The sequence below is a fragment of the Rattus norvegicus genome, chromosome 10 (assembly GCF_036323735.1).
Source record: "Rattus norvegicus strain BN/NHsdMcwi chromosome 10, GRCr8, whole genome shotgun sequence".
Classification (NCBI taxonomy): Eukaryota; Metazoa; Chordata; class Mammalia; order Rodentia; family Muridae; genus Rattus; species Rattus norvegicus.
In genome coordinates, this window is record NC_086028.1 from 73460001 (window position 1) to 73486862 (window position 26862).

General features: G+C 51.9%; 1 protein-coding gene across 5 annotated transcripts in view; it reads left to right on the forward strand.

Annotated features, from left to right (window-relative positions):
- The window catches only part of Cuedc1 (CUE domain containing 1), a 95117-nt gene extending 70203 nt beyond the window's left edge, over window positions 1-24914 (forward strand). For 2 of the 5 annotated variants that reach the window (XM_063269100.1, XM_063269101.1), the window contains exons 2-11: window positions 3291-3901; window positions 9240-9367; window positions 14058-14184; window positions 14803-14995; window positions 16307-16390; window positions 18259-18330; window positions 19180-19273; window positions 19948-20006; window positions 20949-21019; window positions 23434-24914. In XM_063269100.1, coding sequence (XP_063125170.1) covers window positions 3560-3901; window positions 9240-9367; window positions 14058-14184; window positions 14803-14995; window positions 16307-16390; window positions 18259-18330; window positions 19180-19273; window positions 19948-20006; window positions 20949-21016 — 1167 coding nt within the window. In that variant the 5' untranslated portion in view covers window positions 3291-3559 and the 3' untranslated portion in view covers window positions 21017-21019; window positions 23434-24914. Of the gene's footprint in view, window positions 1-2304; window positions 2327-3290; window positions 3902-9239; window positions 9368-14057; window positions 14185-14802; window positions 14996-16306; window positions 16391-18258; window positions 18331-19179; window positions 19274-19944; window positions 20007-20948; window positions 21020-23433 lie in introns of those variants that run through there. The other 3 variants (XM_063269099.1, XM_063269098.1, NM_001013971.1) reach the window with 3 other exon arrangements.
- The last annotated feature ends 1948 nt before the right edge of the window (window positions 24915-26862 follow it).

The following is a 26862-nucleotide window of genomic DNA, read 5'->3' on the forward strand; positions in this document are numbered from 1 at the left end:
CTCCCTTCCATGGGCAGTGCAGCCACATACCCCTACCCCAGCCTCATGGGCAGTCTGCCACACTCTCACACAGGCCTAGGGCCAGTTTTGTTTCCTTTGCATGGAAACAGTGTAAGCCCCTAAGAGCAGGGCCCAGTAAACAGTTCCAGAACGCCTTTCAAGGGTGTCTCAACACTCAGAGACCCAGAAGCCAAGGGACCTGTGAGAGAGGGTTCATGGGATAAATGCAAGCCCGCCATTTTTCTCCTTTCTCTTCATGGAGTTGCCCTTCGCAGAGCAACAAGCCTGGTTGCTAATCTTTCTGGCTGAATTACACTCGGAGCAGGAAGGTGGTAGCTGTATTCCCAAGGGCCTTAACCAGAGCCTCTGACCCTACGTCTAATATCATCAGGGCTTGGCTTCTGGGGCCTGGTGGCCCAGAGGGGAGCACTTTTAACAGAACCACTGAATTGTCTCAGACATCCTACCATAGGGGTGGGCAGGAAGGGAAAGGAGGCCATATATGGTTTTCCTTCTTGGACTCATTCTCACAACATGACTTGGCCTCCCTTGGCTGGGACTTGCTCCTCTGGGTAGGCAGGAAATTGAGGGAGTGGGATGGTAAATCCTGGTTCACTCAGTTGCATGTAGCATGATGAGGTGGGTCTCTGTCCTGATGTGGGACGACGCCCACAATGTGCCATTAAGTAGATAAAAGTATTGGTATAGTAGAATTTATGGTTTAATTACTAGCAAATTAAGCTCATACTTATGGTAGCATGTATGAGGATCAGATGGCACAGCTACACAGGTGTGGGCACATGACCTCATTAAGTGACTTCTCTTAGGGCACGAAGGGACTTCAGTGTCCACGAGCTATTCAGAGCCTGTGTGTCTGTAATTTTCCACTTTTTTTTTTTTTTGGAGCTGGGGACCGAACCCATGGCCCTGCGCTTGCTAGGCAAGCGCTCTACCACTGAGCTAAATCCCCAGCCCCAATTTTCCACTTTCAAATCCAACCTGTTAGGTGGGCACAGTGGTATAGCGCTGTAATTTCAGCACTTGGAAAGAGAAAGCAGGAAGATCAGGAGTTCAAGATCATCCTTAACTACATAGTGAGTTCAAGGATAGCCTGGACTACATGAGACCCTGTCTTTTTAAAAACAAGCAAACAAACAAAAAAACCGAAAACCCCAAACAAACAAACAAACAAAAAACTAGACAATATGCCAGCAAGATGGCTCAGCACGGAAAGGCTCTTCACTCACCAATAAGAGTGGTGACTTGAGTTTGATCTTCAGGGCCCTCATGGGAGGAGAGAACTAACCTCCAGGAGTTGGTCCTCTGACCACATGTGTGTCAACACACACACACACACACACACACACACACACAATGTAATTTAAAAAGATTTTAAAATCACATCCAATCCACCTCCCTGGAAATAGGCAGGCACCCAGAATAGGATTCCTTAAGAATATTATATCTGCCAGGCAGGGGTGGCGGTGGCACAAGCTCATGCCTTTAGTTCCAGAACTTGGGAGGTAAAGGTAGGTGGTGGATCTCTGTGAGTTCAAGGTCAACTTGGTCTACAGAGAGAGTTCCAGGACAGCCAGGGCTACATGAAGAAACCCTATCTAGAAAGAACAACCAACAAACAAAAGAAAGTTCATGTCCTTTTGAGGACCTCAGTGTTGTAGGTGCTTGAAGCCACTTCCTAAGGATGAGATTTGACCTGAAGGTGTGTGTCGTTAATAGCATTGGTGGATCTTCCCATCCTGGGTGGGGCGGCCTCCCTGCTTCCCTCTGATCCTATCCTTTCTGTCAGGCCAGTCAGCGCACCGCCACTCTGAGTGTGACAAGGACTTATTCACAGGACGGTTTCTCCATCCGTAGGTTAAAGCCATGTCTCCCATCCTAGAAAAACAGAGACTAGGTTTGCGTTTGGCTTGTCGCTAACACTTCCCTGAGAGGAGCCGCATGTGACAGTAAGGAGGCAGAGGCAGAGGAAGCTTGGGGACAGTGGAGACAGGGGGTAGGGCTACAGAGTGAGATCCAGGCACTGTTCTACAAGTCAGGGGACAGTTTGTTGGAGTCGGTTGTCTCCCTCCACCATGAGGATCCCTGGGATTAAGCTCTGGTCATCAGGCTTTGTGAAAAACACCTTTACCACTGAACCACCTCACTAACTCCAAGTTTGTTTGTTTGTTTGTTTGTTTGTTTGTTTGTTGACAAGTTATCCAGTCCAAGCTAACCAAAAACTTCAAGGATGACCTCGAACTCCTAATTCTCTGGTGTCTGCCTCTCAAGAGCTGGGAGTGCTGGGCTTACACTCATACCTCACCAGGTCAGGTTTTATTCTGTGGCGGGAATCAAATTAAGGGTTTCATGCCTGCGAGGCTAACACTGCACTGGGTGAACGGCAACCCCAGCCCTCAGAGTGCTTTCAGACATTCTTGTTTCCTTTGTCTACACTGCCAGTGACATTGCCTTGGTTACCGTTCCCATGCCTGGCTCTGAGAGGGCCGGGTGGTGTTCTGTTGTAGATTTCTGTCCCTCATCACGCTTGAAGTTCAAGTCCTGTCTGTGCGCATCCTTGTGCTAACCCGGGGGACCAGCTAGGTTAACTGTGGCAGGGAACTGGGTTCAAGACGGAGCATGAACAAGATTTAGATGTACAGGTTTCCTCAGAACGGGTTTGGGAAGCTCAGTATGGTGGTGTATGCCTGTAGTCCCAGCCCTCGGAAGGCTGATTCAGGGCTGTAGAAGGCTGAGGCAGGGGGATTAAGAGTTAAGGCAAGGGGCTGGGGATTTAGCTCAGTGGTAGAGTGCTTACCTAGGAAGCGCAAGGCCCTGGGTTCAGTCCCCAGCTCCGAAAAAAAAAAAAAAGAGTTAAGGCAAGCCATGCAATGGTGGTGCACACCTTTGATCCCAGCACTCAGGAGGCAGAGGCAAGTGCATCTCTTAAGTTTGAGGCCAACCTGGTCTACACAGGGAGTTCAAGGACAGCCTCAGTTACACTTTGAGCTTGAAGTCCATAGGAGCTAGAGGAGACCCCCATCTCAAAACAACAACAAACAGAATAAAGAAATAAATAGGAAAGGAATATATGTGTGTATATGTATGTCTACATATTAACATTCTTAGCACGCTCAAAGTTCTGGGTTCTATCCCCAGCACCTAAACTAAGGAGAACAGAGAGAAGCAGATCTTTCTAGGCTAGGTTGGGGTCACCTTCATTTCCTAACAGCCCCACCACCAAAGAGTTGAGGTTCATTTGCTTCAGCTCCTGACCCTGTCCCTCATTTCAGGTGACACCATCAGTCCGTTGCAGCCCCCCTGTGCCAGGATGACTTGAGGATGTGGATGATCTGCAGTCCATCTAAAGCCTGGCCGAGGTCCGCATGCCGCCACCACTCTGGTCCCTGTCCCCTAGCCCGGGCCGTGCATTCCCGCCAGGAGGAAGCACAGGAGTGAGTCTTCTGAGCCTGTGGAGCAAGCAAGTGGCCGACAACGGAGGGACCCCGGGCCAACGGCTTCTCGGTTTGTTGGAAACATTCTCCCACAGCGGCTCCGCAAGATGACCAGCCTGTTTCGCAGGAGCAGCAGCGGCAGCGGCGGTGGCGGGGCCACGGGGGCTCGCGGGGCCGGGACCGGGACTGGGGATGGCAGCGCGGCCCCTCAGGAGCTCAACAACAGCCGGCCGGCCCGCCAGGTGCGCCGCCTGGAGTTCAACCAGGCCATGGACGACTTCAAGACGATGTTTCCTAACATGGACTACGACATCATTGAGTGCGTGCTGCGTGCCAACAGCGGCGCGGTGGATGCCACCATAGACCAGCTGTTACAGATGAACCTGGAGGCGGGTGGTGTCAGCGCCTACGAGGACAGCTCGGACTCGGAGGACAGCATCCCACCAGAGGTAGAGGAGGGGCTGGGACAATTCACCTCCAAGAGAGGTCCAGCCTCTCTTAGCGGCTCTGGGGTGCTCCCAGCCCCAGCCACAGAAGGCTGGGATGTGGTGGGGTGAATAGGTACTTTCTAACCAACAAGCATCCCCCCTTAGGAAACCTAAGATCAGGTAGTGATCAATATTATGGGTAGCAATCAAGCACCTATTCAGTGGTGTACTAGGGATGGTACAAGACCCTTGCTAAAGTCCTAAGAACTAAGGTGCTTGTTTAAAATGTTGGTATACAAGCCCCACTCCAATACTCTGACCCCATAGTTCCAAGCCTAGAGTTTCCAGTGTGTATTTTCCAAGAAAGACTTACTAGTTTTTCAAGACAGGGGTTTTACTATGTAGCCCTGGCTGTCCTGGAACTTACTATGTAGACCAGGCTGGCTTGGACTCACAGAGATCTGCCTGCCTCTGCCTCCTGAGTCCTGGGGCTGAAGTTGTGTACCACTGCTGTGGGTTGCCCTGGTGCTGTTGGCATTCTGATGTTAATTCTGTTTTCTCAAGAGAGGCTGCCCGGATGAGGAATGAATCACGTATTCAGGTGATTGCCTGTGAAACTTCTCCCCCATTCTAACTGGTCAAATAAAGGCTAGAGCCTGTGATTGGACAATGGTAGGGAAAGATGGGGCTGGAGGTCTTAGAGAGTGGAGGAAGGAAGATAGAGCAGAACCACATGGCCTGGAGAAGTCACAAGTAACAAGGAATCTCACAGCTGAGGAATAGAGTAGCGTAGTGGGCGATCTGCCCAATTTAGGCATGCAGCTTATAAATATTATATCTGCGTTGTGTGTTTTTTACATGGGCTTATTGGGGTTGGAGACTTACTACAACATGGCCACCTTAGCCAGCCAAACCAGACTGTTTTTGGAACTCACACGATTGGAATCATGTGTTGAACCAGAGTAGGAGAGGCACAAGCAGAGGAGAGACAGCAGAGCCGAGAAAGGAGGTGAACTGGCCCCGGGAGCACCTGTCAGGATCCCAGAGATGGGGCGAGAGACCAGTAAGGTTCTCCATACCCTCCTCCACTTAGAGCAGGGGAGCACCCCTACAGACAGGGAGCTGGGCATGGCTGCAGCGTGAGGAGGGTCTGGGAGGAGTATTTCAGAACTGTCAGCTCCAGCCTACAGACCCACATAAGCAGGAAGCTATTTCCAGGGTGGAGGGCACTGCCAGTCACAATCAAGGCCCGACGCTTGTGAGTAGCTGTTTTTCTTCCAGCTCCATTCAAGAGTTCTGTGCCCAACCAACCTCCAGCCTAGAAAGACATACAGTTCTCAGGGCAAATGGGTGAGCTATGCAATCACGACCAGAGCCCATGGATGAGACAAGGACCAGAAGATAGGAACAAACTGCATTTGGTTTTTGTTTGTTTGTCTGTTTTTTCTTTGCAGTCCTGAAGGTTAAACCCAGGGGTTCATACATGCCCTGCAATCCCTGTGTCTCAGAGCCACACCCAGCCCTCTTAAAAAGGAAAAAGATTTATTTATTTATTTATTATTATATGAGTACACTGTCACTGTTTTCACACACACCAGAAGAGGGCATCGGATCTCATTACAGATGGTTGTGAGCCACCATGTGGTTGCTGGGATTTGAACTCAGGACCTCTGGAAGAGCAGTCGGTGCTCTTAACCACTGAGCCATCTCTCCAGCCCCCCAGCCCTCTTTTTACATAGGGTTTGCCTATGTGTGTGTTGGGGAGCATAGAGACTTATGTTTTCTCTGTAGCTCAGGCAGACCCTGAACTTTCCATCCCCCTGCCTCTCAGGTATCTGGGATGACAAGTAAGCTACACCAGAATTCCACTCTCTCCAGAGTCCAGCCTGTGCTGGGCATCTCCACTGCTTCAGAAATGCATCTTTTCTGTTTCTCAAACTCGATGAGAGCAGTCAGTTACCCTTGTTAATGTGAGAACTCTGGACCAGATTTGACTGCAGAGACTAGTCTCTTTGGTCCTCCTACCCGCCCCTCCTTCCCTTAGTGAGTGCTTCTAGGATTCTCTCTTCATGGAGCAGCTGTGTGGGCAATGATGACTTGTGCCAGCGTGGTGTTCTCTCCCCAAGCACATAGCAGTACAGGGGAATGTTTGCGTCGAGATGTTACTAGTGTTTGTGTGTAAGCCGGAGACCAGTTTAGAGTGTTGTTTCTCAAGAGTCAGCTACCTTGTTTTGGGGGATAGAATTCCTCTCCCTCTGGACGGGCATCCCTAGTGGGGGCCACAAACTTTATAGGGTGCTGTGCATTGAACCCAAGACCTCAAACGTGTGTTGCAAGCACCAACTGAGCCATCTCCCCAGCCCTGTTCACAATGTCTCTGCACAACTTTCTCTCACGTTTTCCTCTGTCAAACATCCCTTTGGCCTGCCTGCATTAGTCAGTGAAGAGAACACTGGGAAATCCAAATGCTTCTCGTTGAAAGGAGGTGTGAGTTCATGTGCCTGTGTGCATGTGTAGATGCATTCTTTCAGTGTGAGATGGGAAGTCCTCCGCATGCTTTGACTCTCTATGATCCTGTTGGTCCTGACAATCTTGGAGGCGGGGTCTTTCCTGCTTTGCCCACAGTGCCCGTGGCACCACAGACCTCTTCAAAGCTTCCTCAACCCCAGGCCTCCATTCTGTACTGCACTTCTGTTCCCAGGAAGTCTGCTGTCCACACACTGAGCCCCTTCTGGGCCACCCTTGGCTCTCTCCCAGCCTGGAAGCCTGCCTGGACCCATCAGCAGACAGCTCCTGGGCCAGTGCAAAATGCTGCAGAAAATTTATGAGGAACAATAAGAATGACAATAACTGCTGACTGGAAAAAGCCCCGTCTCTAGAGGCTGACGGATGGTGGGCTGGCTCAAGGGGTATCCTTGTCACAGAGAAAAGGCTCCTATCAGATAAATGGCCCAGAGGCTGCCTCCCTCCCAGCCTCGGGAACACCTGGCTGGCACCCATCACCCAGTGATTTAGGCTGGGGGACCACAGAACCTTTAGAGCCAGAAAAGTTCCTTGTGGCTAGAAATATAGGGGGTGGGCAGAAAGATGCTGGGGTTCCATCTCTGGGACTACAGGTTTTCTTTTCTGGAACTGGCCGGCCCACCACGTTCCCGCTTCCACACTATCCAGCATTCCTCTCTGGGGGCTGCGTTTGCTGCTCCAGGAAGCTGCACTGTAGTAAACAGGCTCAGGACCCACCTGCCTCCCTGGGCTCCTTGAGTCTGGAGGCACACCGCAGATCAGAAGAAACCCATGGAACTCCCCTCTCCCTCTCACCAGACCAGGCCTGAACCCTGTCGCTCAGAGCCAAGAGCTGTCAGAAACGGGGTTGTGTAGGCTAGAGGAGGCAGCAGCCAGCCTTCTGGGTACCCTAGGATCTTGCTGAGCTCCTTCTGTGCTAAGCAATGGGGTGTCACCATACACCAGGAGCCCATTCCTCATACCATCCCCCACCCTGCATCCCTCTCCTTCCTGGTGGAATGTGGGGTGAGCAATGCAGCGTCCCGGGCCGGCCAGGCGGCCTCATTCTTCTTCTGCAGAAGCATCTGTTTAAATACTTTCCGCCTCACAGGAAAGAACACGCATTCCAGGGCGGGAGCCTTCTTGGGTCAGGCTGTCGTGCAGAGCGCTGCAGTGTGTGTGCTTGATCCCTGCCAGGGAGTCCCTGCCAGCCTGCCTCCCCGTCCGTCCTAGGCGCAGCTGGGATAGGGGTCAGATATATCCATGGAACCTGACCTGGCAGAAGCAGAGACACAACTTTAGGGGTGTCTTCTACAAACCCAGGGTTTAAGTGGGTCTGGGGGCTTAGGGGCTGAGTCAGTTAGGACCTCTGAGCCCTTCCCAGGTTCTTTGGTCTCTGAGGAAGTAGGAACAGAGCTGTAGGGGTGGGGTGGGTTGAGGTGTGTGACAGAGAGCTGCCCAGATGCCTCTGGGGAGCAGATTCATATCCACTGAATCACAGGGACTTGGCTTCACCCTATCCTCGGCCTTCCCCTGCCCTGCTCTTTCAGTGAAGAGGAAAGGGTCCAGAGGGACTGTAGGCAACGGGGCTGTTCACCCTGAGCATCTTACTTAGGTGTGCAGGCTGCCTGAGGGAAGGCCGAGACTGTGAACCCCATGGTTCATGTTGAAGGTTCCAACCTAGAGCCAGTCAGTGGTGTTGGCCCAGACCTCAGCCTCACAGGCCTGTAATCTGAGTCTCAGCAGGCAGGGCAGGAGCATCAGAAGTGGCCTGACCTGTGCTCCTTTGAGCTGTGACATGGCCGTTACCACCTTAGTCAGAGCAGCTCTGACTTCTGACACCAGCTCTTCAGCAAGCTTGGGCCTGTTCCCTCATGGAAGGCAGGGAGGGGCATTAGAGGGTCACCTGTGATTTTAGCCCTGCCCTCTCTCCTACAGTCATCTCCCCTCTGTCTGCGCTTTTGCTCTGGCCGCAGATGAATTTGGGAGATGCTGGAGTATTCAAGAAGGTGGCTAACTCAGGGGCTCTACAGAGCTTTCAAGAGGTTGTCAGCCATGCTGGACTGGGCTGGGCCTTTGGTATACAACTGTTGGAGGAGGGCACTCTCTCTTCTTCACATCTTCCCAAGGGAAGTAATGAGACAGGTTCAAGGCCAGCCAGGGCAACTTAGTGAAACCCTATTTCGGAATAAAAGTAAAAAGAACTGGCCCACACCTCAGTGGTAGAGTTCTTGCCTCATGTGTGTGAGACCCTGTGTTCAATTCCAGGTACCACAGAACAAATAAAACACACCCGGGCCTTAATTTTCTCATCCGTAAAATGGACCTTAACTTGCCAGACTGGGGTTAAGATAAGAGATGTGGAAGTTCGACGAAGGAAGGGTATGGATGATGTCATCATCAGAGATGAGTACAGAGGACATGGGTCTCAAGTGTGCAGTCCAGTGGGGTTTCATGGCACGTACATACCCCGTGATAGGCACCCAGATCCATAAGCCTCTTCCACAGGCAGCCCCAGAGTCGCTAGCACCTCCTCCCATCCTCGCCAACCGTCACTGTCTCTCTCTTCCACCCTGTGTTTGTTTTGCTGCTCTTGAGCATTGCTTGGACAGATGCTGCTGCCATGAACCATTCTTCGAGGCAGTGCATTGTCCTGTTTGTTAAGTATAATTGAGGGGTCATGGTAGCCACATGTTAGTGTCAATACACGAGCTCCCAGCAGCAATGCACAAAACTCCTTCGGACACATCCTCACCTATACTTGGTTTCATCCGAATGCCACTGAGGTTCAAGGATGGATTATTAATCTCCTAATCAATAATTGTGACTATGTTTTTCTTTGTTGTCTCTGACTCAGATCTTGGAAAGGACTCTGGAGCCCGATAGCTCTGAGGAAGAGCCCCCGCCTGTGTATTCGCCGCCAGCATACCACATGCACGTGTTCGACCGGCCTTACCTGACTGCTCCTCCAACTCCACCTCCCCGGTTAGAGTCCATTTTTGTCTCAGAGCACGGTGGGTAGAGATGGAGACAGGGGTCGGATTGTATAAACCACAGTGGGAAATTGGCCGCCCCCCAGCAGACATTATTCTACTAGCTGTAAACTTGTACGGTGGCAAGGGACATTTTCACAGGACACCTCTGGGAGAACTTTCACCACTTCAACACTGTGGAACAGGGGAAGTGGCTCTCAGTCGGCAGGGTGCTCGTTGTACAAGCAAGGGGGCTTGGGCTTGAACTCTTAGTCCTCTACATATAAAAGCTGAGCACGGCAGCCCACGTCTGTAACACCAATAGCTGGCATTGCAGAGACGGGCAGGTCCCTGAAGCTAGCTGATTTAGCCAGTCGGTAAGTTCCAGGTTCAGTGCAAAACGATCCGAAAAATAAAGTGGAAACTAGAGAAATGGCTGCTCCTAAAGTGCCTGCAGAGAAAATACAAGGACCCAAGTTTGGAACCCATGTAAAAAAGTCAGCCATAACAGCATATGCCTATGGGATACAGTTAATTAAATATGGTACAGCCTCCAGGTTCTTGGAATGTGTAATCAAGGGTAGGAAATATTGTACTGACCCTTCCCTTCCCTAGCACATGGGCACGTTAGTAATTAATCATTGTGCTGTCTCCTGCTGAGGCAAGATGAAACCTCAGAATGCCTCCCAACCCAGAACCCCCAGGTAGCCATCAGTCACCAGTGGGATGACTGTCACCCCTGAGCTAGTGCTGTTGAGAGGATTTTTAAGCAATGTGAAGATGTGTCGTTTTCTGGGCTAGTTTGATGACTGGAGACAGGAGAGTGGACAGCGAGGACCCCAGAGACTTGTCTCAGCTTTGAGACTCTTGTTATTTGGAAACTTAAAATGAAGCCGGCGCCAATGGCGTCTGTTGTATGTGAATTGCTTGCTTTCTGGGCTCTGTGTTTGTCTGATGCTAGAGCCGAGGTGTGGTTGCTTTGGCCTGGAGCTGCTGTTTCTTAGAATGACAGACTGGGTGAGAGGAGATGATACAAGGGGGGACTGCTATAGTGACCCCCAATTCTATACATCTTAGGAGCCCCAGAACACTGATAGTGGGGAACTTGGAGAGCCAGGAAGAACAGCTACCATTTGCCAAACACCCTTCAAACACCAGAGGCGGCCACAGTCCTTTACTCAATGACTTAAGTACTTAAGCAGGGCACCCGCCCATTTCACAGTTGGCAAAGCTGAGCCTCAGAGGGTTCCTGCTGTCGCCGTGGCCAAGGCTAGGGGAGATCAGAGCTATATGATTTTCCTTTGACTCCTCCCCACCCGACCCCCAGATAGGGTTTCTTTGTGCAGGCTTGCCTGATCTAGAACTAGCTCTGTAGACCAGACGGGCCTGGAACTCACACCAATCCACCTCCCTCTGCTTCCTGAGTGCTGGAATTAAAGGTGTGTGCCACCACCACCTGGCTTGACTTCTGCGTCCTTGTGGTCTTAATGCCCTATTCCATTTAAGTTGCTGTGACAAAACACCCGAAGGCAAGGACTTGATTGAGGAAAGGCTTGTTTGGCTCACGGTGTGAGAGGGATTTTAGTTCATTCTGGCAAGAAAGGTGTGGCAGAACAGAGGGCAGGGCTATGGGACTTTCACATCACCGCGCATCAGGAAGCAGAGAGAGCTGGTCTAAGGCCAGAGGCAGGTGCACCCTTCTGGGCCTGCCCCTAGTGACAGCTCCTCCCACCTGTAAAGAACCCATAGCTTCCCAAAGCAGTGCCGCCAGCTGGAGACCAGGAGTTCGACCATACAAATCTGTAGGGGACTTTACAGACCAAGCTATAACATTTATTCCAAAGTACTTAAATATTTTCAAATTACAGTGTGTGTGTGTATGTGTGTGTGTGTGTGTGTGTGTGTGTGTGTGTGTGTGTGTGTGTGTGTGTGTTGCTTGTCCTCTGGGCCCTCTCCTGTAGGTCAGAATTTAGGGGAACCACAAACATGGGGACCCAGAGGCTGCTGCCCAAGTCATGGCCTGACATCCACACCTCCTTACTTTAGTGAAACTGAAGTAGGAATATGTTCCAGACAGAGGAAATGGTGTATGCACAGGAGAGGCAGGAAGAGGGGACCATCTCGAGAAGCTCCTTCCTCATCAGAGCAAGTGGAGGGGAACATGCGTCAGTCACAGGGGCCCTGTGGAGCTCCCAACGAGCACACACCTTACCCCGCAACTACAGGAGACGCTGTGGGACTATACCACAGCAGGGCGCTGGTAGACTGGTATTCTAGAAATCTTTGGCTACTAAAGGTTAGGTTTGAGAAGGGCTAGTGATCTGCTCCTTTTCTGTCACCATGTCCCTGGGATGAGCCTGGTGACAAGGGCAGAGTTTCAGAGTTCAGATGCTGTCCTGCTGGGTCCAGAGGAGCAGGGCCATCCCAGAGAAACAAACCTGGAATGCTAGGGTCCTTCGCCTAGGTTTTTGCTTGAATGATGCAACTCTGTGACCTGTGACAGGGTCTGGCCCACGTGAACTGCATGTCCAGATTCCACTGAACCCCCCTCTGCAAAAGTGCATGTCTGAAATCCTTCCCAGTCAGGTGGTCCAACATCCTGTGGTAAGTGTGAAGTCATCACCTACCTCAGCTTGAAATTCTATTCTGGAGAGATGGCACAGCGGCTAAGAGCACTGACTGCTCTTCCAGGGGTCCTGAGTTCAAATCCCAGCAACCACTTGATGGCTCACAACCATCTGTAATGGGATCTGATGCCCTCTTCTGGTGTGTCTGAAGACAGTGACAGTGTACTTACATACAATAAATAAAAAAAAAAGAAAGAAAGGAATTCTAGTCTGGGGCCTCTGGGAGCTCAGTATCTGAAGATCCTCTTGGCCTCCGTCTCCTTCCCCCTCCCCTACTGAGTTCTTCCCTTCATCTGCTTGAGTCTCTGGCAGCCTAGGAGGCCCCTCCACAGGCCGCCTGCTCTTTTTGTGTGGAAATTGTTTTACCTCAGCAGCTCATTTCTCTCATTCCTTTCCAACCATAATGGAGTTGCTGGGCTGCCTGCACTGGGCTGGCCCGGTGCAGCTGAGGATGACTTCAGCTCAGGGCTTGGAAGAGGATGACTGGTCGTAGTCTTTCCAGGACCCGTGCCCAGCAGCCCCGGGGAAACTCTGGAAGAAAAGGAAATCTCCCCATGTCAGCTCTCACCCTGTGGGCATCCCAGAAATAAATAGCTAGAAGGGTCTCAGTCAGAGTTTGGATTCTCCCTGTGCAGCCATCTTGGTTGGCTTCCAGGTATAATTGTGTTGGGGTGTTGACCTTGCCACAAACGAAGCCTAGATGAGCTTTCTTCCATTATGGCTGGAAGTGGTGTCTGTGGGACTGACAGATGGGCCTTGGGAGGAAACCAGAATTTGAGACAGGGACGTAAGTGGCAGAGCATTGTGGAGGAAACCTAGCCCTGGGTTCCCCTGCAGGCGCCTCTCTGGATAGCCCTGTGTGTCTCCGGCTGTGAGTTGAGCTCCTCCTAGCACTTAACAGCTGGTTATCCGTCTGCTGCTGCCCCAGCCCTCCCCTCATACCCACCGGGCCACCAGCCCAAAATAGAAAAGGAAAGGAAGCTATTTCCTCAAGTTAGCGGCAGACGGAAAAGCTCCTCTCCAGTGAGGGGGTGGAGGGATTCCTGGAGCTGGAGGCCAAATCAAAGCCAGGCTGAGCCCAGCATGGCCCCCACCACCCCCAGCCGCCTGCCTTCACCATGTGTCATTTCCCTGATTCAGCGGGACACGTGTCCTGCGGTTGCCACGCAGCAGGCTGCCAAGGAGCCCTGAAGCTTCTGGCCCAGCTCCAAGCTTCCTTCAGGCCTAGGCTTGGGATAGAGCCTGGGGTCAGGGCATCCAGACTCTTCCTCCTCCAGGACAGGTCCTGGCTGCCTGGCACAGGCACACCTTGTCTGGGAAGAGAGGCAAGAACCTAACTGTGGCCTCCAGCAGTTCAACCTGCAGCTCATGGGGAGGTGTGTGTGTGTGTGTGTGTGTGTGTGTGTGTGTGTGTGTGTGTGTGTGTCTGTGTGTCTGTGTGTCTGTGTGTCCCAGTACCTGGGCAGGAGGTCAGCAAGGTCGAGATTTTGTAACAAAGTACCAGGGGCTCCCCAAGGCTTCCCTACCCTTTGCTGGCTCTAGTAGAGCTAGAATGGGAATTCGGATCTGCAGGAATCTTGGGGAGCTCCCTTCCTCAGCAGACAAGGACAGAACAGACTGTTGGCGGGCTGCTTGTCTGCTGTTGGGGGATGGGGGGATACTATTATTTAACGGTTCAGCACTGTGTTGCTAGGGACCTAGCACAGAAGTGTCTGACCCAACCCCCCAGTCTGTAGGGGACATTCATAAAGTCTGTATGTAAATCCATAACATTGACATTCACACCAGAGACACTGAGTGACAGGAATGTGGCCTAAGCCCAAGACCAAAGCTGAGGAAAGCAGAGCTGACTGAGGAGTGCCCCAGAGAGGAGAGAGCCCCTGGCCTGGTTGCCTTCCTTCTCAGTCTGCCAATTCACTCATTCAGCAGAATACACCCCTGTACCTTTGTTCCAAAGGCAGTGAGGGTACTGGACACTCTGAGTAAGATCTCTATCTGCCCAAGGGCCTGTGGTGGGCCAACAGAGTTATGGCTAGGCCTGACTACTCCTTGGTCTCCGTATCTCCCATCCCCCAGGATTGATGTCCTGGGCTCTGGACAACCTGCAAGCCAGAGTCGCTACAGAAACTGGAACCCACCCTTGCTGGGCAACCTCCCAGATGACTTTCTCCGAATCCTGCCCCAGCAGATGGACAGCATTCAGGTAAGAGGCTGCTCTCAAACCTCCAGGCCCTACCTGCCTGTCCAGCATCTCTTCTGGGCTAAGTCATGGTACACCAGCCAGTTTTACTTCTTGGTTTTCAAGCTCAGGCAGGGCTGCTTCTGTGGATTAGAATTTGTAAGGAAAGAAAGGTGAACCCACAGCCTTGCTTCCTGTCTGGCCTGGCTCTCTGGCTGCAGCCTTCACCTCAGGCCGAGGGAGGGAAATGGGGTAGCTAATGGTGGGGTTGCTACTTTCCCCTCTGTGGAAGCTTCTTTCAGAAGGACCCCCTGCCGGTGGGGCATGCAGCTAGTGTAGAGAGAAGTGTGAGACTGGAAGTCCATACTCAGGTGGTTGAGCTGTTTGCAAATTGATTTTCAGGATGATTTAGGTTCCAGAAGAAGGAATGAGGTGGCCCTAGGTTGGGAGAAAAAGTCCCTTTGATGTCTTTCCTGCTTCTGCTACAAGGGCAGTTCTGAGCTGTACAGAAAATGCTAGCTAGTGACTGGGTCCCACTGGGAGGAGGGGACTCTGCGAGGCTGGAGGATTCTGGGGAAGCACTCCTGCACGTATAGCTTACACGGATTTAAGTAGGTGATGTGTATGCTCACTCTTCCTCAGGGTCACCCTGGGGGCTCCAAGCCTATGAGTGGAGAGGGAGTCCCACCTGTGGCACCAGGGCCCATGGCCTGCGACCAGGACAGCCGCTGGAAACAGTACCTGGAAGATGAGAGAATCGCTCTCTTCCTGCAGAATGAGGAGTTCATGAAGGAGCTGCAGCGGAATCGGGACTTCCTCCTCGCCCTGGAGAGAGGTGGGCACCAAGCCTCACCATGCAAGAAGAGAATGACATGGGCAGGAGCCTCGGGCCTTGGGAGGTGTTGTGCTGGATGCCAGCATGCCAGGCATTTTCTAACCTGCTTAAGCTTGGCCCTCCCTGGGCCATGCAGGAGCTCCTGGTTTCAGTGGGGGCTGAGAATACCTGAGAAGCCAGAGGGAGAAGGGCATGCCCACTGCGCCTTCTCCCCTGCCCTGCATATCAGAGTTCATCGTTAGCCTAGGCTTGGGGAACGGGGAAAGAAATGCATTTCCCACCTACCTCTAGCTACATGGAGGGCCGCCATGTCTTGAGCCCTGGGGACAAGGTGACTGGCTTCATGGGTGCCAGAAAGGGAGTCTTCGTGAATGGAGGAGGTTAGAGACAGGTATTTGCATGATCTATGGGTGGGTCACCCTGTTCCCCAACCAGGCTGCCTTTCCTTTTGAGGTAGGGTTTGGAGACAGGGCTGAGGAGGTGATCTTGTAACGGTCACAGAAGGAAAGAGGAAGGGAGGAAGGGAGGAGGGAGGAGGAAGGGGAATGAGTCTGAGGTGTTTGGGGAGGAGGGAGCAAACTGTACTGCTGGCATGTTGGGCTGGAGGAAGCAGTCCCACAGGCAGCATAAAAATGGCGTAGCTAGGGGTTGGGGATTTAGCTCAGTGGTAGAGCGCTTGCCTAGCAAGCAGAAGGCCCTGGGTTCGGTCCCCAGCTCCGAAAAAAAGAAAAAAGAAAAAAAAAATGGCGTAGCTAGAGCCAGGCAGTGGTGGCACACACCCTTAAACACAGCACTCAGGCGGCAGAGGTAGGTGGATCTCTTGAGTTCGACGCCAGTCTGGACTACAGACCAAGTTCCAGGGCAGCCAGGGCTACACAGAGAAACCCTGCGTTGAAAAACAGAACAAATAAGCAAACAAAAAAAGAGAGAGAGGCTCGGCTGTGCATGCAGTGATACCTGCAAACCCAGCATTAAGGACACAGAGGAAGGAGAACCGTGAGTTCCAAGAGAGCTGGGGCTCCATATCAAGACCCTAAAATAATATAATCAAATAGGTTTAGACTCTTGGGAAGCTGCGAATTCTGACATTCCAACATTGCAAATGCTTATTGGGTAGTTGTTTCTATTATCACAAGTTCAAGACCTGGCAGATGTGTGCTTGTGTGTGTGTGTGTGTGTGTGTGTGTGTGTGTGCGCGCGCGCGCTCGTGTACTCATGTGTGCTTCAGGGGATTCAGTCTCCTGCGGCCTTCAGTGTGCCCCTGGGCACCCTGGAGCTCACTTCCCTGATAGAATCTGTCTCCTTTTCCAGACCGATTGAAATATGAATCCCAGAAATCCAAATCCAGCAATGTGGCCGTTGGAAGTGACGTTGGCTTTCCCTCCTCTGTCCCAGGTAAGCTTGCTGTCCTGAGAGAGAGCCTGATGAGCTCAGTGGGCCCACACCTCAACTTTTTCTTCAATGTTGAGAACTTAGGGGTAGGATGAGGAAACAGACCAAGGGTGTGGAGTGAGCGAGTGACCCTAGGTTCCTGCAGTCCTGGGAACTGTAGGCTACCTACCTCGGGCTGGCTGGCCTCCCAACTATTTCTGGATCTTGGACTACCAGAGGACACACTGAACCATGTAGTGTCTCTTATAGCAACCGGGAGTAGGAAGGCCGTAGAATCTTGTGGGGTTTGGCTTAATGAGGCCTAATGCCTAATTAGCATGCCAGCAAAGGCAAGACGTACATGTTGACTGAATCCAGCTCATGGAGAGAGACAGGGTGAGATTAATCTGGGAAGGGTGCATTCACTTAAGTAGCTGAGGACTGTCTGCTCTGAGACACACACTGCCCTGAGACACACACTGCCGTGTGTGGAGAGGAGAAATTCTGTGCATGGTGTGCAGAATGGTTCGACAAGAACTGCCAGAGAAGGGACTGGAGAGATGGCTCAGTGGTTAAGAGCACTGACTGCTCCTTTAGAGGTCCTGAGTTCATTTCCTAGCATCTGCATGTTGGCTCACAACCATCTGTAATGGGATCTGATGCCCTCCTCTGTCATGGCGGCATACATACAAAGAAAGTACTCATAAGTATAAACACATAAATCTTAAAATTTATTTAAAAAAAAGAACAGGGTTTACAGTCCCTCTTATGACTGCCCCCAACTCATTTCAGACTACATGTGACTTCCCTCTAGTGCCAGCAGCATTGGGGCTGACAGGCCAGAGGGTGAGTGACTATTACTAGGATGCATAGACAATAGCGGAGCTGAGGTTGGGAGTGTGAGCAGAGACTGTGTTCATCCTCGGCCCCCAGACTAATCCTGGGTCAGTTACTGCCATCATCCCATGTCTGTATTAAAAAAGACTCAGTCTTTTTTCCCAGGAGCAGAACCTCCAACCTACAGTTGAGCTGGGAAGACAGGGACAGAAGGGTAAGGTGCCCCACTAATCCCAGCTCAGAGAAAGAAAATCCCACAGAACTGATTCATAAGCAAGCGGCCAGGAGCTTAGGCCCCACCAGATGTTCAGCTGGGAGTTTTCACAGAGCTTCTTGTCCTTGATCCCAAATTAATGAGGGACACTGGAGCTGCTGAGCTGGATCGGAGTGACTGAAAGGGAAGTTAGCAGGCAAGGTGACTTGGGAGGAGCCAAATTACAGGACAGTGAGCGGCAGCCGAAGGGCCCTGAGACCCACGCACAGGTGTCTCGGTGCGTTCTGACTCTTGGCCGAGCCCTGCTCTCATTCCAGCTCAGCATCAGGGAGGCGTTCTTGGCTCTCTGTCCTTTCTGCTTCAGTTCACCAGTTAGGATGCACAGAGGGTCATGATGTCCCGGCAAATGGTTAACATTCTGCTCTGGGTGCAGGAGAAGGCTGTTATGCAATCTGAGGGGATTTCTATGATGTAGATCTCCCCAACCAGCTCGTTTCAAACTACCATCATGACTTTGAGGAGATGGTACTGCTAGAGAAGTTGGGAACCCAAGGTCACTCGATTTCCCACACATGCAGCAGACCTTAAGACTGCCCTCACTTGCTCTGAAGAGGAAAATTCACCTTGCAAGAAGGAAGTACTCTTGCAACTTGCCTTAAACTCCAATGGTTAGTGAAGAAGTCTGCACTTTTGATGTAATAAAAGAAAGACAGAAACAACCATGGAGGGGTACCCTCTGACCTACGTCCCTAAGGCCTTGACCGGCTGCTCACTCAATCTCTTAGTGGGACCTTGGAGACCCAATGGGCCTGGTCCCTCAGCAGGTGTCTCCTCCTTCCAGGAATCAATGATACCAACCCCACTGTGTCAGAAGACGCCTTATTCAGGGACAAGTTGAAACACATGGGAAAATGTGAGTCCTGCTCCTTGTCCCCTCTTTGTCCCAGCTCTCTTGAGGCAGGCCCCGTGGCCTCACGAGAGGGAGGGAGCCCCCCCCCCCCGTGAAGATTTTTAATGCTATTGACTCTTGGTGAACTCGGGTGACATTTTAATCACTAGTTCCCTCAGCCTTCCTGTCTTACTTTATTCCGCAGCCGAGTCTGGAGACAAATTAAGTTTAAATCCTCTTGAGCCAGCTGTCTGTAGAAAAATAATGTGTGTCAGTGTTCACATTCTCTGTGGCGTGAGGGCTTGGCCCAGACAGGAGTCACTGGCTGAGTCTGCTTTCTGTGGGAATGGCAGACATTTTGGAATAGGGGAACCTCTTCTCACTCCCGGCTTTTTTTTTTTTTTTTTTTTGCCATCCTCTCCTTTCCAGTCTCATAGACCCATAACCAGTGGGAATGAGGCTGGATCCGTTCAAGGTTTTATTTCAGGGAAAAATTTCCGATGACTCATGGAAATCCTAGGACCAACTGTGGAGGTGGCTGGGAAGGGGCGGGAAGGCCGTGGCAGCAGCAGCGGGAAAGAAAGCCAAGAGCCGCGGTTGTCCGTCTCTAGGGAAGGAATACCCGGATCATGGTCTGGAGGCAGGCTGCCGTGTACTTGACTAGTGGTGGCCTGTGCTGCCCCTGGAGGCCGACCTGGGATGGCGCACTTGCTCCCTAGGTGGCACTGGTGTCTGCAATTCCTGTCACTTTCCTCTTCCCAGTCCCCACCCAAGGGGCCTGGTGCTGCCCTGGCTGCCCCCAAACCTGGAGGGAAGCCATCTGATGCTCTGGCTCTCTGGAGCATGAAGGGCTCACGAGTCTCTCTGCCCCAGCCACGCGCAGGAAGCTGTTTGAACTCGCCCGAGCCTTCTCGGAGAAGACCAAAATGAGGAAGTCAAAGAAGAAACATTTACCGAAGCTTCAGTCGTATCCTTCTGCTTGGCCCTGGGGCGGGGTGGGGAGCGCCGTCCACAGTGATGGAGATTCGGGCTGAACATTTCTTGGGAGTGGGATGTGGCTCTGTGACGGCCCCTCCTTGGTCAAGGAACCAGGAGGGTTCCCCCACCCCCCATCAGTTCCAGTGTTCCTTCCCTGGGACACTGTCCTTCCTGTGTCTTCTTTACTTTTGGCCTTGAGTCATCCGAATTTTGGAAGAAAAACATCATCCTCCCATTGAAATCCCCTAACTTTGCTAGTTGAACTGGTTCATAGGTCCCCTGCAGGGGGGGGTCTCCAGAGGCCTGCTTTTTTTTTTTTTTTTTTTTTTTCACTTTTGGCTTTTCCTGTCTTCGTACCAAAGTTCTCATCCGTGCTTAGCCAACAGGGCCCAGGGTATCGAAAGCTGAGTAGCTAAAGGAAGACAGGGAGAAAGTCACTCTCCCTGTCCCTAGTCATGGGGGCAGAGTGAGGGGGTCGGGCCTGGATAGCTAGTCCATTGACCCCAGGAGAGGAGCCTGGAAGGGGTACCGTTAGGCAGTTTGGGGACAAGGTAGGAGAAACCTCTCAGGTTGGTGGGTTACTGGGACAGAGCACAGGCAGATTGAACAAGCTGTGACAGTACCTATTCATCTCTGGGATAGTTTTCCTGAACAGTCTGGCAGGCTGGGGGCTGCTGCATCCACGGCCAACCTCCTGGATGACGTGGAGGGCCATGCTTATGGTGAGGCAGGGCAGGGAACATTGAACTCCAAGTTGCTTGGGATGGGTGACCCTTCAAGAGGAGGTCCTGAGTGTTTAATACTCAGCAGGGGAGCACTCAGTCTGGGGAACATGTCAAGGGTTAGCGGGCAGGTGGCCCACAGAAGTGTGGCCCCCTTGCCACGAGGTGCACACAATGCCACCCCCTTGCCGTAGTCCCTGAAGGGGAACCCAGGGTGCCAGGCACTGTTCCTGGAGAATGATCTCTAGGGAATGAGGGATAGACTGGCAAGGCTCACACACAGACAACCATAAGTTAGAAAGGTTTAGTCTGGGACTCGGCAGGGGTGCAGCACTTGGGAGGCAGAGGCAGGCAGATCTCAGTGATTTTAAGGTCTACCAAGTGAGTTCAAGGACAGCCAGGGCTACATAGGAAAGCCCTGTCTTGAAAACCCAGAAGGAAAAAAAAAAAGACAGAAAGAAAGGAAAGAAGGAAAAAAGGAGAGAAAGGAAGAAAAGAAAAAGAAAGAAAGCGTCAGTCTAAGGGCCTTGAACATTTTACCCAGTCCCTTGCAAAGGTCATAAGAGGTCAAAAGACCTCTATTGGCCAACCATGGATGAACTCTCATTATTAGGCTCTTAAAGGGTCGGGAGACACCAGACACAGAGACTAGAGGGCCTTGGAGGTCTTCTGGATAACCCATCACCCCTATCCTATTTAATAGATTAGAAAACCGAAACCCAGACAAGGCGAAGGCTTGTCCAAGGCCTCAGAGCTCAGTGGTAGAGCCAGGTCAGTACACAGGTTGCCCTCGCCTCTCTGACTGTACCCACATGCTGCTGCCTAGGGCATCAAGATCCAAGCAAAGGGACAGAGCCAAGGCAGCTCCTCTGCCCAGCCTGGGGACGGGCCCAAACGAGGTTCTACAGGGTGGAAGCTGAGGCCTTTTCCTTTGCCTTTCAGAGGAAGACTTCCGGGGAAGGCGGCAGGAGGAGCCTAAGGTGGAAGAGACCCTAAGAGAAGGACAGTAAGAGGTGAGGTGTGGGACCACAGCTGCCAGGGGCACCAAGGGCAAAGGCCCGCCCATCACCTGTCATGTGTCCTCCAAGGATCCAGAGACGCTGGGCTGGAATCAAGTAACAGTGGTCCTTGCCTATTTCTCTTGTGACAGGACACATGGTTTCCCCCTTCAAACCAGAGTGTGTGTGTGTGTGTGTGTGTGTGTGTGTGTGTGTGTGTGTGTGTGTGTGTTCTTATGTAACCCCACTACTTTTGCACTGCTTATATAAGTGAGGCTGGCTTTGACCTTCAGACTCTCCTGCCTCTATTTCCCAAGTGCTGGGATTACAGACTTGCTGTATCACACCTGGCTTTTTGTGCTTTTAAGAATTCGGTTATTGATTAATTAATTTATTTGACAAACCATTATCTTCTCACCTGCCTTTGACAAGATGCCCCGAACAGAAAAACCAAATCAGCTTTCGACCTTGAATAGTTTGCAGCCCCACTGACAAGACATTTCCAGGACACACAGTGACTATTAAGAGGAAAATGGGGGTTGGGGATTTAGCTCAGTGGTAGAGCGCTTGCCTAGGAAGCGCAAGGCCCTGGGTTCGATCCCCAGCTCCGAAAAAAAGAACCAAAAAAAAAAAAAAAGAGGAAAATGAAAGAAACACTGTGGTGGCCATGCACATGAAGAACTGTGTTCAGTCCCCTGTTTAGGTTGGATGGTCAGGGATCTGCTGAAGGTTGGGAGTTAGTCCCTGGAATGGCTGCTTCTGTCTGGAGCCTCAGGGCCGGGCTGCCTCTCCTCCAATCTCCTCTGTAAAGGTATCTGGGGGGATGCCCTGGGGAATGCCAGCATCTCCTGCAGAATCTAGGCACATGTACCCCTCCAGGCACCGCATCCCCCAGTGAGAAGCTGCCTGTCCGTCCACCTGCTCTGCCTGCCCAGCTGCTCTCCTGCTCCCAGCGCTCAGCACCTTTTGGATTTTCTTGAGCTGTGGTGAAGCGGGTTTGGCACCGTTTCCAACTATGGAGGAACAGATGCTCCTCTTGTGGTAGTTGTGGAGGTGACATAACCCAGGTGACAGAAGAGGCATGGTCAGCAAATGCAGGCACCGCCCTCTGCCATCTTGTCCCGCTTCCGTATTCTTCTCTCTCTCTCTCTCTCTCTCTCTCTCTCTCTCTCTCTCTCTCTCTCTCTCTCTCTTCAGCTCGTCCATGCTCCACTGGATTTCCTCACCCACAGAGCTGCAGCTGCGTCCCACTTTCCCTCCGTATCCACGTAAGGGCCGCTAGGGGACTCTCCCCACCCCTGCCCCTTCTTCCACCCCTCTGCTCCCCAGGGAAAAGGCGTTCCTCCCAAAGCCACCTCATCTTTGAACTTGCTCTTTACTCCTGACTTCCCGCTTGTTTCCCCTCCCAGCTCCTCACTATAGAAACCAGACCGTTCTGCGTCTGCCGCAAACTGACAGGCTCAGAAAGGGACTGAATCAAGGAGGTCACCTGCTAGCTCCAGGGCCCAGTCCTGATGCTCCCTTCCACATTCAAGGCCCGGTCTGCCTAGCACCTCAGGATCCCTGGTTTTTCTTCTGCCTCCTGGGAGCCTGTCTCTCCTCCCTCTCCTTCAATGCCTATTCTTTGCCCTGCCTTTGACTCTCTTCAGTCTTCTCCCTTCTCTCTCAAAGGGCCCAACTGCCCTCTTCCACGAGAGCTGCTCTTCCAGATCCACTGGGTCCCTGCTGCACCCTCTAGTCTTTTCAGTATGTCTGTCTGTCCTGTCAGTTTATTGCAAGCCAGTCTCTCCTCCCTGTTTTCTTTCCCGTCTAGCTTTTCTCATCCATCTTGACAGACTATCTGTCACTCTTGTCTCCATTGCCCTACCTGTTAATCTTTTTTACCAACGCCTCTCCTCACCGTTTTGCTATTTTTAGAGACAGTGTTTCTTTGTATGGCTCTGGCTGTCCTGGAGCTAGCTCTGTAGATCAGGCTGGCCTTGAACCCAAAGAGATCAACCTGTCTCTGCCTCTGCCTCCTGAGTGATGGGATTAGAGGTGCGTGCCACCAAACACCACTTCTGTGCTTTTTTCCATGAGGTTTCTGAGCAAAAGTCATATGAACCCAGTCTGGTGTCTGAGGCTCGTGGGATTCTAGCTGGGGATTACTTCTCTGACCCTTCAAGTCCTCTGACTCGGTGTAGCTCCTTAAAGCTAACAGGACACAGATGAGTGGGGCAGTCTCCGACCTGCGAGGCCTCTCCACACAAAAGCTTCCTTTTCACTACCGTCTCCCACTCCATGTCTAGCTGCTAAGCCCCTGCACCTGAGCAGTGGATGTGATCCAAAGCAGAGTTCCAGAATATGGTGCCTCATATTTTCCAGGTGCCAGTGGTGGGGTAAAGACCAAGGAGCTCCTTTGATAGAAACGTCCCATTCTTACTTCCCAGGTGCCCGAAGCTTCACCTTGCCAGAGATGCTCTGACTGGGTGGAGGCAACCAGAGAGCAGCACCGGTGCCCTCCAGCTGCAGCCTAGACGGATGGTGCTTGCACACCAAGGCTCAGGCTTCTTCAGCCACAGTCCAGCCTAGCCACTGCCGCTTTCCACAGGACTTAGAATTTTCGGAAGCTGCTCGTGATTGGAGGAGGGGCCTGGAGCCTTCGAGACAGCAGCCAGCCAGCCACAGCCCCATTTGTAGTCTGGCTCCTCTATAGGGGTTCGTGCACAGAAATGCAGGAACTACCCCTCCTTCCCCTCCCCCCCCAAAAGAAAAGAAAAGAAAGAAAGAAAAAGAGAAAAGAAAGAAAGAGAAGAAAGATCCCATGCGGAGGCTCTTTGGGCCTGAAGAGAGTTCTATTCCTTTCCTATCTCCCCTGACCTCCATAGTGGGTCTGATCTACACCCCCTCCCAACCTCCTGTGGCCTTTCCCCACAAAGGTCCCCTGCCCCTCAGCCTTGCCAGGGACTGCTGACTCTTGGCTCCAACCTGCACGGAACTCTGGACACTTAGGTCTCGTCGGGTCCAGTTTATAGGGCTGCTTCTATTAAGGGCTGGCTGTCACTTCCAGCAGTCTCCACTTGACCCAGCAGGGATGGGGAGGGTGACCCCCGGAGCTGGAGGATTCTGTTTAGGCAGAGTCTTTAGTTTGGCTGAACCCAGAAGCTGGTTCTAAATTTACATCACAGTGGAGTACCTCAGGGTCTGGGCCAGTCCTGCTGTTTTGTAAGATGGGGAGGTGCTGGAGCTTCAGAATGGGGGTGACCAAATGAGAAGATGCAGGCTGAAGCCTGGGGCAGGGGAATGGGCGGCAAGCACCTAGAACAAGAACTTACCAGGTATCTCAGGTGGAGAACCAGAGGGGATTTAAGGAACCGGCACCAACCACTGCCACGGGACAGAGACTACATCTGTGTCCCACTCATCCCCTGCCCTGGGAACGCGCTCAGCATTTAGAGAGATCTGGGAAGTCTGGACAGGTGTGGGGTCCTGGCTGAGAATGGGATCCGATGCTTGGGTGGTGGCAGCTGCTACGGACTGGCAGAAAATGGGAATCGCCTCAACTCCTGCGGGTCAGTCGAGCTTCCCCGGGCTCGGAAGAGCGGTACACGCTGAGAGTGACCAAGTTTGGAAGCGTGCACAGTCAGTCCGGGTGGGGGTTGGGGTGGGGATCACGTTGACTCCGAGCCAGGCCCGTGACCCCCTGGAGAGAAAGCTCCCCACCTCCAGGAGCCCCAGGAGGCTAAACTGAGTTCCAGACGTGTCTGGGCCCTCCCTGCTTCAAGGCCGGGCGCACTCGGGGAAGGCCTAGGTTTGTGTGTGTCACTTTGTTATTTTTTCCCCTCCAGTGTGTGGTTTTTTTTTTTTTTTTCTTGGAGCTGTTTCATAGGAATTCCGGTAATAAAGACTTGGTGTTCTCTTGGTGCTCTGATGTGGCCGGCGGCGTGGCTGGACCCTCCCTCCTTTCTCCTCCGCAGGGGAGAGGGTTTGGTTTTTGGAGTCGTGCGGAATCCTTGGGTCACCTGCCTCGCTTTTCCCATCCCCTTCTTCCCGAGCTCGGTTAACCCTCAGGGTTGTTTCTAAAGTCAAAAGGACTCGGCGCCCTACACACACCGCCACAGGCGGTGACACCTGCTGCCTGTGAAATCTGCTGCTTTGTCTAGCGAGCCTCCTTCCTCTTTGCCGCGCAAAAACAAAACAAAACAAAAACAAAAACGCTTGCCAGTAGGCGAGATAATAGGGTGGAGAAACCCAGCCTATTGCGAAAGCGTCATACCGCGCCTCCCTGCTTTAAACAAAAAAGAAGGGATTAATGCTGACTTCGGGCCGATAGGAGACTCCTAGGTGTGCGTCACAGATGTGTGCTCCTTACACTTACTTGAAAGGGAAGGCAACGGTATCTTAACTTCCTCAGTCCCCAACTGAGCTGGACTCCCTTTCACCTTTACATGGGCAGGGGACAGGATGCGGGCTACTGAAAGAGGAAACGGGCAATTCTCAAGGTTAAAATTCTTCCGGGGCTGGGGATTTAGCTCAGTGGTAGAGCGCTTACCTAGGAAGCGCAAGGCCCTGGGTTCGGTCCCCAGCTCCGAAAAAAAGAACCAAAAAAAAAAAAAAATTCTTCCTTGTGTGGCGCCAAAGGCCTTGAGGCTTTTTAACAGCACACGTTTCTTGTTCTGGACTCAGAGTCATTTTGACAAGGCTCTTTCCCTCAAGGAAAGGATTTCAAGCCAGGATATAAACAACTGTCCCCCTCGCCCTTCCCTTAGGGTCCTACCTTAACCCTAACAGACACAGGTAGGCTGGTATGGCGGCATTCCTAAGTCAGGCCAGGCGGCATGCCATGCTAGGCAAACTATCCTAGAGCTATGCAGTACCAAAGGGACGCTGGGGAGCTCTCTGTGAGCTTGTAAAAATGCTTGCTTGTCTGGTTCTGGAGAGCTGGCTGAGTGGTTAAGAGCACATACTGCTCCTGTAGAGGAACCAAGTTCAATTCCCAGCAGCTACATCCGGCAACTCTCTATTGCCAGTGACTCTAGCTCCAGTGGATCTGATGCTCACTTCTGACAACACACACACACACACACACACACACACACACACACACACACACACACTAAAAAATTAAAATAATACATGTTCCATGGTGTCAGGTACTAGTCCCCAAATACTTTTTCAAAATTCGTATACTCAGTACTCCAGACCAATTAAATCAACAACTATGGGGTTTGTTTTTAAAGTGTCCAAGGGGGCTCAGGTTTGGAATGAAGTTAGATCCAGGACTCCGGGATATCTGTCTCGTTTCAAGAGCCGAGTTGATCTTGCCCAATAACCACTTTACAGACAAGGAAATGACATGACTTTAAGTGACCTATCAAGATCACGGAATGAGAGCTGAATTAGGCTAGAAAAGGGCCTCCAGCCTGCCTCATCTGAAAGCTCCTTACCTCTTCTCCTCCACTTCTCCTCAGAGTATGCTCTATGCTCTATGTACCAGCGCTCCTGGGTACCTGCTAGAAATGCTTATACATTACTTATCTACCAGCCAGGAAGTGGTGGTGCACACCTTTAATTCCATCACTCTGGAGGCAGAGGCAGGTGGATCTCTACAAGTTCGAGGCCAGCCTGGTTTACAGAGCGAGTTCCAGAACGGCCACAGGTACACAGAAGAACCCCGTTTTGAAAAAATAAATAAATACAAAAACCTATCAAAGTTACAACCGGAGGGTGATTCTACTCCATACTCAAGTCTGAAAACAAGTTCAGGGCCAGCCAGCGAGATGACTTTGTAGGAAAAGGCGCTGGTGTCAGCCTGGCAACCTGAGCTTGATCCAAGATCTCAGTGTGGAAGCAGAGAACCACCTGAAAGTTCTCTGACC